Source organism: Xenopus laevis, chromosome 1L, assembly GCF_017654675.1.
Source record: "Xenopus laevis strain J_2021 chromosome 1L, Xenopus_laevis_v10.1, whole genome shotgun sequence".
Taxonomy (NCBI): Eukaryota; Metazoa; Chordata; class Amphibia; order Anura; family Pipidae; genus Xenopus; species Xenopus laevis.
The window spans coordinates 44,692,507-44,707,438 of NC_054371.1; the positions used below are offsets into that span (position 1 = coordinate 44,692,507).

A 14,932-nucleotide genomic window follows, 5' to 3' on the forward strand; every position below is an offset into this window, starting at 1 on the left:
CGGAGTGATCAACTGTACCAAAGGTTTTGGAGACGTCCAAGGATAAGTATAGTGATGTTTAGATGTTGGTAGGAGGAAGCCATTGGTTACTAAGGTGAGTGCAGCTTCTGTTTGGGTCAAGTATGGAGCTGCGAGTGAAATGCTGGGTCAGGTGACTGTATACAAGCCTTTCCAGCAAGTTTAACTACTACCAGACTTTAGTTGGTGGGAGAGCTAAGAACAGAGCTTATTTTTTAAAATGGTAGCACTTAAATGAGAATAATACCACAAGAAAGGGTTTCCATTATACTTTACTGCATATGAGCATAACGGTGTATTGGAAACTGGGTGGAGGAAGTATGGTATAGGGTCAAGGGATGAAGTGCTGGTAGAGAGAATTGCAGAAAGACTGAGTTAAAGGAACAGTAACATCAAAAAAAGTGTTTTAAAGTAATATAATGCAGTGTTGCCCTGTACTGATAAACCTGCTGTGTTTGCTTCAGAAACACTGTTAGGGTAAGGCCAGACGAGGAGATTCGGGGAGATTGTCGCCTGGCGACTTATCGCCACGTGTTTGCGCGACTATCTCCCCGAATAATGTTATTTATTTATTACAATGTCCCTGTAACCTACAATACAAAGGACGAACAAATAGAACTCTGAAGATTAGGATAAGGGAACACATGAATAATATCAAAAAAGGAGTACTGGCACACAGTGTTTCAGCCCATTTTAAAACTCATCATAACTCAGACCCTTCTCTTTTAAAATTTATGGGAATAGTACAGAAGAAAAATCACTGGCGAGGGAGTGATATTATACAAGTAATATCACGTGAAGAAACATACTGGATACACAAACTCAAAACACTTACTCTGAAAGGTTTAAATATAGAAATCGATTTAAAATGTTTTTTAACTTAGAAAATGACAATGTTTTATATATGTAAAAATAATTTTTTTATTGTAATCTATTCAAATTGATGTATTTTTAAACGAAATTGTATGTTTTTGTAACGAAATCCTGTTGCAAATTGCCAATTAGGCTAATGAACTAATGACTCACTCTATTTAATCCATGATGTGAAGTTACACGTGTGATGCCCCTGATGAAGTATCGTAGGATATGAAACGCGTTGGGCCTTATTTAATTATTTAATAAAAGTTTGAAAAGATTAGCTCTCCCCTTTGATTACTTATTCAATCAATACACTCCACCTCGAGGCTTGCTGACCGATTGTGACAGAAGAAAAAGATACGGTACCGGTCAGGGACGCCGACTACATCTGTGAGGCCGCCTTCATCCAAATACCGGTGGCGAACAGCGTCTCAGAAACATGCTAACATCGAGCGGTTACCCCGCAGCTCACTTATCACTCTATCCCGCTGCCGTTTGGTAAGTTTATAGGACCCGCAGGGCCTACACTTAATTCCCAACGATTCTTCACTATCTGTAGCATTTGCCTTTCCAGAACTACCGCATAGCCTTACATTGTGTGCATACATTCTGCTATAGGGAACCAATCTACGCGCCTTTGTTTGATGATCTGCATTGTGAGTAGTTCTAACATCGTAAAATATTCAAGAAGTGCTGAACGTACTACTCTACTGTATATACAGTTCTTTCTTTTTAGGTGTTTGTGCATGTATTGAAAAAGGAATATTAGCGCACCTCTCTGCTTAATACTAGTATCTCCCCGAACTGCCTCAACGTCTTTTCCCCATAGGCTACAGCGCAAAATCGCCTGCGCTAATGCACACGCGGCGATGCGTTTTCAATAGTCGCCCAAAGTTGCCTCTTTTGCATCTGGACGTTTAAAGACAAGTCCAGATTCTAGACTGGGAGATCAACTGGTTCAAAAGAGGCGTCATATATGTAAAAACTGAAAAACCAAGTCTGAATAGAGGAGGGGGGTGCGACATCTATTGTCTGCCACATACAATGCTGTTTTGGCACCTCTCCCTGGAAGGTTTAATAACACATCCAAGATCCAATCAACACCTAACTTCATGATATCATTGTGGATTAGGATAAACAGATTATGCTGATTGGAGCAACATTCCAGAGTATATAAAGTGAAGCAAGATACTATGTACAAGTTATTCTGAATTGAGAAAGCCAGTTGGATGACTGGTGAAACGTCTTCAAGAAAAACACAGCAAGTCCAGTTGATTTGACCCATTTCTATAGATGTGCCATATAGCCTTTTTTTCAATTTCCACCATTGCTCCACAGCAGCTTGTTTATATGAACTATAGTAGTGTTTCTGAAGCAAACACATCAGTTTTACCAGTGCAGGGTAACACTACATTATATTGTCATTACTTTAAAACACTTTTTTTTTTACTGTTCCTTTATTCTGCTGTTCATGGGGAGGGGGAGTGAAAGGTAAGATTGGACTGTACTTCCGTGGAACTTGTGCAGGTGAAGCAAGTCCTGATACTTGTTCTGTTTTTTTTTTTGTTTTGCAGGTAGTTCTTTCTTTTCTACAAGCCTTCCTTTATTAGCATTGCTGTGGGACAGCCCCAGTTACCACTATATAAACCACTAGTAATAAATAAAAGATGTTTTTCTCCCCAGTAAAACAATGTACTGTCCGTTTAGGCCCCACTCTCTTTAGGGTGTGGGTGGAAAGTTTTTGCTTGTTCTCTTTGGTCAGAGAAGTTAGGGCTATAGTCTATGTGGATATCCATGAGCAGGTCTTAGGGTATAAGTAGGGAAAGGGCAGTTGCAGGAATGAAAGTTAGAAGCTTCAGTTTCTTCAGCCCCAGAGAAAGCAAGTTAAACCCCTTTTTTCATTGACAGAACAAGGATTTACCTGTTTTCTTAACTTTTCTTACACCACATATATTTGCTCAAGGTCCTCTTCCCTTCTTTGCACCACACAACCATCAGTTTTGGATTTTACTGGACCTCAGCCTACCATGATCCCCTACTACACCAGAAGCTTGGGCTGTATTTGCTGTACGACAGGGGAAGATTTGTAATTGCAATAAAGATACTGTTGTGTTAATGCTGTATGTGCACATTTATTTGTTTACAATACATAGAGCACCACAAAACCAACACTGTCCTTGTTATCGTTCTTTACCTTCCAAAACGTGGCAGGAACTAAAGACTTATGGTACATCCGTCGGCCACTTTATCCCACGTCATAGTGCAGGGCAGTTGGTTAGTTAATATTGGTGGAGGGATGGGGGCAGCATCCAGTGCGGAGCTCTTGTGTTGTAGGACTATGTGAGTGTGTAGCCAGACTAACAAAATAAACTACAATGAAAATTATACATTTTGTATCAACAGTTCAGTAGGAATTCAATAAGTTCGGCAGTCTTTATCCTGAAACAAAAGAGTCTGAATCCGTTCCCAAATCAACTTTATAACATCTGAACTGGTGATCCCTTTAGTGTCATTCAAAAACAGACTGAAACATTTTCTGTCCCACTTTGATATAGGCTTCCCTCTCCTCCTCCGTCATGAAAGAGACAAGGCTTGGGTTCTGGCTGACTTCACTATAGACGTGAGGCTGTCCACCGACCATAACCACCGGATCCACAGCCTCCGACTCCTCCTCCTGTTCTGCATTGCTGTGTGATTCGCCCAGTGCTGGTTTGGTGCTTTTTTTCTCCTCGTCTGATTCGCTGGTATCACTTCCCGAATCACTTTTAGGAAAAGAATTGACAGCTGGTCCTGACATAGATTTCATCTCATGGATTAGGAGAGTTCTTATCACTTCATTATCTGGGGTATCATCCTTCAGGTTTGCGTTCTCATCCTCTATCACAGGTTCAGGTTCTGTGGAAGTAAATAAGAGTAAATTGGTAATATACATTTTACCATTCATAACGTCACAGGATTAGCTTTGTGCTCACTCTTACTAGAAATCAGCACTTCCTATACAGGAATGGGACCTGTTATCCAGAATGCTCAGGACCTGGGGTTTTCCAAATAAGGGATCTTTATATAATTTTCCCTATTCTATTAAAAAATCATTTAAAGGGGAACTATCACAAAAATGAAAATTCAATATTAGTATTAGCATACTGAAATAAGAAACTTTCTAAATACAATCAATTAAATATTCTGTATTGTTTATGAAATAATCAAGTTCATCTTCACTATTCCTCTCTCAGCATCTGTTTCTCTTCTTTCTCTCTTCATGCTGGAACTGGGTGTCAGATATTCATTGACAGTTAGATTCAATATATCTTATAGGGGGCTCCTTTTGCCTACAAGATGTATTAGAGCTCACTCTATTAAAATCACCAGACATCATGTCTTTCTACATGCAGAATTTGTGCAAAGTTATTTTGTTAGATTTTGTTTGTACTGGAATCAGTTATTTGAATGAGCTCTAATACATCTGCTAGGAAAGGAAGCCCCCCTATAAGATATATTGGATCTAACTGTCAATGACTATCTGACACCCAACTGCTGCATGAAGGCAGAATGAAGAGAAACATATGCTGAGAGAGGAATAGTGAAGATAAACTTGATTATTTCAGAAACAATGCAGAATATTGGATTGATTGTATTTAGAAAAATTTTTTTATTTCAGTATGATGAAGCTTATATTAAATTTTCATTTTTGTGATTGTTCCCCTTTAAACATTGAGTTAACATTTTGTTAATAAAACAGTACCTTCATCCTATTACAGAGAAAAAGGAAATCATTTTTTAAAACTTTAAATAATTTGATTAAAATGGAATCTATGGGGCATGGTCTTCCCATAACGAAGAGCTTTCTGGATAACTGGTTTCCAGATCATGGATCCAATAGCTGTATAACCCAACCATTATCATATTTGCAACACCATTCATGTTTTATATGATGGCATTCAAAGAAAAAATACAAAGAGTGGAAGTTGTCATCTCAATGTCCCATAACCTCCATAGACACCAGTGGATGACAAAACGTGGAGTCCCGAACAATCAGCCCACTCCCAACTTGAAGCCATCCACCAACTTGTGTGACCTGCCCATCACCACTAGTATACTCACTTAAACTAGTACTGGATTCCTCGGCCGGGGTCTCATGCACAGTACTATTCTTCATCCACACGGGCTGCTCCTTTACCTTCCTTTCTTTGCCTTTTTTCTTAAGGTCAGATTCCCGCACATTAATGGTCACGTTCTGTACGTACATATTGCCCATAGAATTTTTGTTGGCCCACTTTCCTTGATGTCCTTGAAGATCCAGTGCTAGTGAACCAGACTGCTGGTCAAAGCTACAACAAATTGGGTTTACAGTAACCATTAAATATAGGGGGCTCCCCACACTTTTGTTTGGCTACAGTAAACACGATGGGCCTTGTTACTAATAGTGACAGTCAAGACTACTATTAAGCCAGGGGTATATAACTGGAAAAGCTTTTTACTGAACAGCCCATAAGACTTTTTTTTTCTGGGTCTCTGTACCTTTTAAAGGAGAACTAAAGCTCAACAAAGAATCAGACTAGATATGTTACACATTATGTTTTTGGCTTTTGTTCCATCCCAAGGCTACCACAGACCTTTCACAGTGAAGATATATTCCTCCAAGTAACTCCTCTTCTTGTTCTTTTCTGATTCAGTGCACATGCTCTGTGCATTTCACTTCCCTGAGCTTAAAGGGGAAATATCGCAAAAATGAAAATTTAATATAAACATCATACTAAAATAAGAAACTTTCTAAATACAATCCATTAACAATTCTGTACCGTTTCTGAAATAATCAAGTTTATCTTCACTATTCCTCTCTAAGCATCTGTTTCTCTTCATTCTGTCTTCATTCAGGAGTTCGGTGTCAGATGAATGATCCAATATATCTTATAGGGGGGCTCCTTTTGCCTAGAAGATATATTAGAGCTCACTCTATTAAAATCACCAGACATCATGTCTCTCTACATGCAGAATTTATGCAAAAGGCAGTTATTTTGTTAGATTTTGTTTGTATTGGAATCAGTTATTTGAGTGAGCTCTAATACATCTGCTAGGAAAGGGAGCCCCCCTATAAGATCATTCATCTGACACCCAACTGCTGCATGAAGACAGAATGAAGAGATGATGAGAGAGGAATATTGAAGATAAACCTGATTATTTCAGAAACAATGCAGAATTTTTAATTGATTGTATTTAGAAAGTTTCATACTTTAGTATATGGAATATTATATTAAATTTTCATTTTCAAGATAGTTCCCTCTTTAAGGACCAACAGTATAAATATAAAAGTTTCAATAGAAGAAGATAGTTCCCGCTTTAAAGGAGAAGGAACGCTACGGAGGCATTTTATTGCCGATAGATTAGCTGCAATAGTGAAAGCTAGAATGCTATATTTATTATGTAGAATGTTTTACCATACCTGAGTAAAAAGCTCTAGAAACTCTCTGTTTGTTTAGGATAGCAGCTGCAGTATTAGCTTGGTATGACATCACTTCCTGCCTGAGTCTCTCCCTGCTCTGGGCTCAGATTACAGTAGAGAAGGGAGAGGGGGAGGAAGAGGAGCAAACTGAGCATGCTCTTGCCCAGGGCAAGGAGGTTTATGCTGAAAACAGGAAGTCTGATACAGAAGTCCATGTGTACACAATAGAAGGAAAGAAATTCAGTGTTTCTTTTGACAGAGGACTCAGAGCAGCACTACTTTGGGGGTTTACTGGTATATTTAGATGGACCTTTCTGATAAAGCTTACTTAGTTTTAACCTTTCCTTCTCCTTTAAGGACCAACAGTATCAATATAAAAGTTACAATAGAAGGCCAATTAGTAATTAATTCAGATTACACAGACAGAAGTTCAGAATTTTAACTGGCATCTCTGGGGGACACAGGAGACCGGTGGGGTAAAGTTCCATAATCCAGGAGGCAGGACACTTGATTAACAGATGTAAGGGGGCATGCCTGGATTTTCCGGCTTTACCCATAGCTCTTCCTCTGTGAACTCAGTTTTTAAACTGTTCTGTCTACAGGAGGTTGGACCTTTGTAGGTCTCACCAACAAATATCGGCCAAAAGGAACTATCAGCCTGCGAATAGCACAGACACCAGGGGTGAGACTTGGCGCAGGATTCCTGTTGTCTACACTCTAGACGGGAGTGAATGCACCATAGGGTCATTATCTTCCCTTGGGAGGTCAGAGCACCCATATCTGCTACTGTCTTGTGCAGGGGGAACATGCAATGGAGCAGTCAGTATACCATTCTCTTCCTGCAGCAGCCCCAGACTGGCAATCTGTGGGTTCTGGCAAATGCCAGAGGGGCTGCTATAAGGTGCCATAGAAAGTCAGTATTTAGTGGACTGGTGGGGCTGTTTGGGCCTCTGTGTTCCTGAAATGCCAGGGCCTATTTTGATTCCCAGTCCGGATCTGTCCTGCAGTAATGGTCTGTCCCGCCACTCACACTGTCACAAACCAGTTCAGAAACCAGTGCATTATGTATCAGTATTTTATGATACAATGGAAATTATTCATTTTGTCAGTTTGCAACTATTTACATGCCATACATGGAAACGTACCTCCAAATGGCCGTATGTAAGGCCCAATAAACACCAGCCTAGAGCATGTAGAACTGTAGCAAACACCTACCTTCCTGACAGCTCTGGGATCTCAGTAGGCTGGGGTTCAAGCAATTCACATGGAAGGATAATATCTTCTGTTTCCTGAAGCAGCACAAAAATGGGCTCAATCTGCTCGTTGAAGCGGGCTAGTAAAGTCCTGGCATCTCTTTTGGGCAGAGAGGAAGAGTCTTCCTCGACTTCAACGTTGCAATATGTGCAGCGAAAAAGCTCTACAACAGAAAGAGTAAAACAAAACTTAACCAATATGTTTATTTACATGTGAATCAGTAATCAGCACCCAAAAACAAATCCTACAATGGATAGTTGCTGGTCGTCCATCAGGCAGGGAATTTCATCTGCTGGTGCAGCGTTTGGGCCAGAAAAGGAGTTTAGTATATACTGTGTATGAGAACTTGTACAGCAGCCCTCCATTCAGCTTGTGCTAGAATCCCAAACAATACTGTGCAGCGTATGGCCTATATTCAAGGAGCCACACACACTTATATCACATGCAGGAGGGCTTGCTTATTTTTAAAGTGAAAGTTATTTGTATTAATTACTAATCAGTCTTATACTGTAACATTTCTATTCTGTATATACAGTATATTGTGAGTGGGTCCCTAAGCTCAGTAAGTGACAGCAGCACAGAGCATGTGCAGTGAATCAGCAGAAAAGAAGATGGGGAGCTACTGGGGCATCTTTGGAGACACAGATCTTTACTGCTAAAGGACTGATTGCCTTGGGCTGATAGAGAAGCTCAAAACATAATGTACAACATTCCTAGCATTTCTTTAGTTAAGCTTTAGTTCTGTATACTTTAAGGATAAGCTATTTGCATTCAAAAATACGAAATTTAAGCCCTCAAACTGTAAAAAAATTTGCAGATATTTCTTCCAGTCACTTTTGAAATTTATACAAGTTATTGTTTTTTCTAGTATTGTAAAGATATCAGTTTTTACACTACTAATATAATGAATTTGGAACAACAGCACCACCTGCTGGTCATTTCACTAGCTGACATTTCAGCTGAAAATGAATATCCTGAGAAAAGGAAAGGCTTGTTGTGATATTCTGCTTAGAACGGACCAGTGAGATGTCAGATGACCCTTCTCTGCTCATTAACTTCATTTTCTCAGCAGAGCAACATGAGAAACATGAGAAGACTTTCCTTTTTCTCAGGAATATACATTTTCAGCTGACTTTAGCCAGCAGGTAGTGCTGCTATTTTAAAATGGATTTAAATCACAGTTTAAAACTGCTTATATCTTGAAAAAGTAGATTATGAGATTATTAGCCATCCATTTATATTCCTGGGTTCAATATTTTGTTGACCGTGCACCTTAAAAGGGAATTTACTGCATTTGGTGCAATTTTCCAAAACTACAGTGTCGCCGAGATAATCCCATGTGAGGGACATCAACCAAAAATACTATTCTTATAATGTCACTATGAAGAACAGAAACACAGCGCAATATATTGATCAGACCCAGCCGGATAAGAGTATCACAAATACCTGTGAATGGATCGAAGAGCTGGTTAACCTCCAGGTCTGAGTATGTGTTGAGGCATCCAGGACACTTAAACGAAGCTCTGGTGGTGGAATCCCTTTCATCAGACTCTATTTTACGCCGAATGTGGTCCAGTTTATACTTGACAACGTCTACCAGAACTTTGTAATTGATGTAGTAATAGTTATGTCTGGTGCTCTTGCCATTTGGGCCGGTCTCCACTCTCATGCGACACTTGACGAACTTGTCTGATTTCAGGGTATTAAGGATGGTGCGAAGTTGCTTCTTTTCAAACTTCAGAAGCAGAGCAATGTCATCCTCTTTCACACACGGATATCGGATCAGAACATCGAGGGTCAGCGAGTACTCCAGTCCATAAAAGCCACGAACCATATACTTGGCAAGACGCTTCAGGGCCGCGGGAACCTCAGTCATGGTTTCTTGATCCCCCATCGTAATAATCTGCACAATTGGAAAATGCAGTAAGTTCCTTATTTACTCAATTAGATCCAATATGTATAGAGAGAACTTCTATCTATGTGGCCTGCTGGCTTTCAGTCAGTGGCTCAGTATTCCTAATGTTAATGAAAGGTGGGCACAGGAATCTCAACAATAAAGTTCTGTGCCTAAAGGAGCTGCGCATAACCAACCTCATGCCCAGGTGGCTTCAACATGGACAAACCAAAACAAATATCCAATGACTTGCAAAGAGACTGCCCCAGACACACAGCAGGTTGAGTGTCGCCCATAGGAACATCATGGTAAGAGTGATTCAGTCTTTTGGATTTCAATCCTTTGCATCATTCCATTAAGGGAGTTCAGTTATCAGTGAATGATCTGGAGAGAGCTCATTGGAGCAGCCACAGTGTGTGTTGTGCAATTATCATGGGATGAATCTAATATGTTTTCATGTCACTTGTAGGAGACACAGAAAGCAAGTGATTGTTATGCCTTATCTACAAACTAACCTCAAATGTCAGAACAGTACATTCAATGCAGCTGTTAAATATATAGTGGATAATGTACCCCCTTCTGTAATTTATAAAGATATTATAAGTCACCCAGGAGTTATGTGACCATATAAACGCACAAGGCCGCACATAAACTTTTATACAGGTCACATACAGGTGACTTCTGATATCTATATTAATCTTTATAAATTTCTAGTAGGGGGTACATTATGCATTATAATCTACATCGGTCAGGGGGGTCAGGAGGGGGGGACGGATTCTAAATTTTGGTCACCGGCGTCCTATTTGGGCGCGCCGGCGTCCGTTCCCGATGCACAGCGACAAATTCTGACCCCTGTCGTCAAATTCCGACACGCTGCTTCAAATTCGGCGGCCTGGGGGCCCCTGTTATAAACGGCGCATTCTGACGTCAGAACGCGGTGTTTATAAGGATAATAGTCTGGTCCCATAGGGAAATGACCAGACTGTAGATTATATATATATATATATTATACATCTTATCAATAAACCCACTCACATTTTCACTAATTACAGCAATTTATGTAAATAATGCAAAGGGGCAGCATAGTTATTAAATGAGTGTTCACCTTTAAGGTAACATTTTTTTTGGTCATTTTTTATTTATAGTTTTTGAATTATTTGCCTTCTTCTTCTGACTTATTGTTATTGCTACTTTGTATTTCTCTTCTTTCTATTCAGGCCCTCTCCTATTTATATTCCAGTCTCTTATTCATATCAGTGCATGGTTGCTAGGGCAATTTGCACCCTGGTAACCAGATTGCTGAAATTGCAAACTGGAGAGCCATGGTACATTTTCATTATTCCCCCCTTGTAAATTTGTGCTAACTTGTTGCTACAGTGTTACATTCCCTGGTCGCTCCTGTTTGTTGGGAATTCTATTCTATTGGCCAGGAAAGGGTCACACAGACAAACATCAAGGGGGTTTGACAGTAACATGAGCAATTTTTTTAGAGGTCCAGTAACCCATAGCAACCAATAACCAGTTGGTATTAAGCAGTTTAATACTGATTAGTACAATACATTGAGAAGAATGGAGAGCAACTTTTATTTATTCACTCTGTGTTGGGACATAGGGCAGAACTGTTGTTTTGTTGCATGTTTTTGGGACAGCTTTATAGGAGATCTCCCCTCGCCCTAGTGAATGAATTGGCAACCTTATAGGTGCTAGGGAAGAAAAGACAAGGTTATTTACTAATCACACCAGTTTCACGTGATGCAGTTACAAGGTGTTTGTAAGTTCTCCCCATGTCTGTGCAGGTTTTACACTCCAAAAACTGGTTCCTGATAAAACTGACCCTACTGTGTGTGAATGTGATAGAGACCTTAGATTGTAAGCTCCGCTGGATGATGTGAATGGAAGTTACACTGGGGCAGGTGTTTTCTAAAGGTGACGTTTGGATGAACTACCTTTATAGGTAACGTGTGACCCAAACAGAATGATCTAGGCGCACATGCAAATAACATAGGAAATCACCAGTCTAGGGGCGGTGCTCATGAGTCTATTCTTATATTGGCAACAATTCTCAAATTCAGATAAGCGAAACTTGAAAAATAACCCATGTGAATAAATACTAACCTATGGACATAAACAAAATCCATAAGAGCTCTTACAGACGAGCGTTTGAAGCTGCTCTCCCCTTCATTCTGCTTTTATGCGTTCAGCCGCAGGGGAGCACAGGAGTAGAGGCATTTAGTTCTTTCCAATGGGGCTGTACTCACACAGGCGCATGTAGGTGCCGAACGCAGGTCGAGACGCAACATGCTGCATTTTTCCTGCGTTCGGCGCCTACATGCGCCTGTGTGAGTACAGCCCCATTGAAAAGAACTGAATGCCTCTACTTTTGCGCTCCCCTGCGGCTGAACGCATAAAAACGGAACGCAGGTGAGCGCAGCTTCAAACGCTCGTCTGTAAGAACAAAAAAAGGTAAATTAAAGGCATGTGGGGCCCTGTGTTTAACACTGCAAATGCCGGTATCCTAAATTCTACCCTCCTGATCTGTCAGTGGAAAATTCAGGTAAAGGTGGCCATACACGGGCCGATAAAAGATGCCGACAGACCGAATCGGCAGCTTATTGGCCCGTGTATGGGGGCCCCCGACGGGCTTTCCCGATCGGATGGGATTAAAAATCCCACCGGATCGCGGCCACATCTGTTCGTTGATGCGGTCCCGCGATCCGACCGCCCGTTTGCGTTCGCTAGGATCCGATCGTTGGGCCCTAGGGCCCACGATCGGATCAGCCCGATATTGCCCACCTCAAGGTGGGCATATTGGAGGGAGATCCGCTCGTTTGGTGACATTGCCAAACAAGCGGATCTATCCATGTATGGCCACCTTAAGAGTGTGAAGATTCCGGGCTCTGATGCTGTATCTGCCACCCAATCACAGCTATAAAGGTGGTCATAGGCGTAGAGATCCACTCGCTAAATGAGCGGATCTCTACCTGATATGCCCACATTGAAGTGGGCAATATCGGGCTGATCTGATCAGGGGCCCTAGGGCCCTCGATCGGATCATAATGGCTCTGATACAGGCGGGTGGATTGTGGGACTGCATACACGCATAGATGCAGCCGCGATCCAACGGGATTTTTTAACCTGTCTGACTTTCGGCCAGATATCATTCGGGGAAGCCCATCGGGTGGCCCCACACACGGGCCAATAAGCTGCCGCTCAGTCTGTCGGCAGCTTTTATCGGCCCGTGTATGGGGGCCTCAAACCCCTCATGAGCCAAATTCCTGCACGTCTGAGCTCTTTATACTTTTTAGATTAAAGTCCCTCTTTGCAGTCCAGCATTTGTTTGTACAAAGGAAATCGTCATCAGTCTCTCTCTCCTAGTTCCAGGCAGATTCACTTCACCCCAATTGGCCTTCAGAAAGGGCCCATGTTTTACTGATTTTGCAGCAGCCCACAGTTTGGGAACCACACTAGTCTGGTCGCATTCAGTCTTGTGTCTCAGCTGATTCATATTCAGCCTTGCAGCATGTAGGAATTAAAGCACTAAGATTCCTGCTATAAGTGCGGTAGTGACATTAGTGATTTCTACAAAACAACGTAGATTTCAACACAGCAGCGGAAGCACCTCCCCACCGAAACATGGCGACAGCAGACCTGAATAATTCGTTGCAAAACAGAATCATTTTATAAAATCGTGTATATTGGCTGCTGCATAGACTATATGTTCAACCCTGTTGCTAAATATAGGTTTCTCTGTTTTCTATGGAGCATGCCACACAGACTACAAATAGGGTTGCCACCTGGCCAGTATTTTACCGGCCTGGCCGGTAAAAATGACGGTTGATTCCAATGTTATTAATAGGGAAAAAAGATAAATATATAGGAAGGCCGTTATTTTTTTCAGAAAAGGTGGCAACCCTAACTACAAATTGTAGCACAGATTCTCCCCATAACAAACTCTGGGACTGGGCAGTGCACTTTTTAGCAGTCACACCAGCTCCAGTCTCATGGAAACATCAATGATTATTTCTGCTCATATCTAGAATAAACTGAAGGCAGTGGTGGAAGAGATGAAAATGCTTGGCACACCTATGTGGGATTTATCTCCGATTCGCTTGTGTGTTTATATTACCTTTCCATAGGCACAGGCCTTGTTTGCTGAAATCCAGAGGAGGCAGAAGAAAGAAGCTGATCACAATGAAGGAGAATGCGCCCAATCAAAGGCCACGTTGCAGCTGAATCACTGCTTTATTGCACATTTCACAGATTAACCAGTGCTTGTGTCCCGGGATTACAAAAGCAATCACTGCATCCATCCCTATGTTCAGACAATAAGCATTCCCTATGGGATTCCCTGGGACAAAAGCCTTAAAGGGTTGCTTCACCTTTAAGTTAACTTTTAGTATGTTATAGAATTGCCAATTCTAAGCAACTTTTCAATAGGTCTTTATTTTTTCAATATAGTTTTTTTTAAAAAATGATTTGCATTCTTCTTCTGACTCATTCCAGTTTTCAAATGGCTAAAAACAAGTGCTCTGCAAATAGGGTTACCACCTCGCCCCTTTAAAACCGAATTCATCTAGAATCCACAGCCTGCATGGCTAATTAGCAATTCATTTAGATGCATGCTGCAGACTGACTGATTTATGTGCAGCCATGCATCTAGATATTTTCTGAAAAAAACACTGATCAAATCACGGGTTTTTTGGGCTTATTTATTAATACACATTACTGAAAATTTTGTTTTGCGGGAAAAAATTGTGAAAAAATCCGATGGTCGCGATTTTTTTTGATTTTACATCCGATTTTCATTATTTTTTTCAGATTTTTCACACCGAAAATTTAGAATTTTGCCCGAAAACGTCGGGGTATTGCCAAAATTCCAGCGCACATCAAAAAATCATTGGGACTTCTCCCGTTGAGTTATATGCAACCTCGACAGGTCTGAGATGCCGGATTTTCTGATTCTGACTTTTCCATCCTCGGGGTTTAATAAATTCCGAAAAATTTGTGATTTTTTTAAAAGTCCGATTTTATATATAAAAAAAAATCACGAATTTTTTGTGATTTTTGCATTTGGAGTTTAGTAAATAACCCCCTTAGCAACCAGTCAGAAGCTTTATTTTATTAGTCATGCTGCAGTCGACCAATCAGAGAATGAACCCCATGGGTTACTAGCCTGCATTAATATTACTCCATTTACATTACCCCTGCCATGGACTTGCCCATGTATAATTGCTTTGCCTGAAAGCTAACTACACAAATACATAACCAAAAGTATCCAGATGGTCAGACTACGACCCAAATTCACTAAGCACCGAACGCTAGTGTCAATTCGCTAGCGTTGGGCATGAACGATGGTACCTACCTGTACGAACGATGGTGTAAATTCGCTAGTGTTACTTTGCACCCTTACGCCTGGCGAATTTTCGCTACGGACGTAACTACGCAAATTCACTAACGCGCGCAGTGTA

General features: G+C 40.9%; 1 protein-coding gene across 1 annotated transcript; it reads right to left on the reverse strand.

Moving 5' to 3' along the window:
* Window positions 1-2,988: 2,988 nt before the first annotated feature.
* On the reverse strand, window positions 2,989-13,809 carry gtf2e1.2.L (general transcription factor IIE, polypeptide 1, alpha 56kDa, gene 2 L homeolog). The gene is made up of 5 exons (XM_018230275.2): window positions 13,591-13,809; window positions 9,017-9,473; window positions 7,532-7,733; window positions 4,978-5,204; window positions 2,989-3,771 (listed from the first exon to the last, which is right to left on the reverse strand). The coding sequence occupies exons 2-5, from the start codon at window positions 9,462-9,464 to the stop codon at window positions 3,386-3,388; spliced, it is 1,263 nt and encodes a 420-aa protein (XP_018085764.1). The 5' UTR covers window positions 9,465-9,473; window positions 13,591-13,809; the 3' UTR covers window positions 2,989-3,385.
* Between the last annotated feature and the right edge of the window lie 1,123 nt (window positions 13,810-14,932).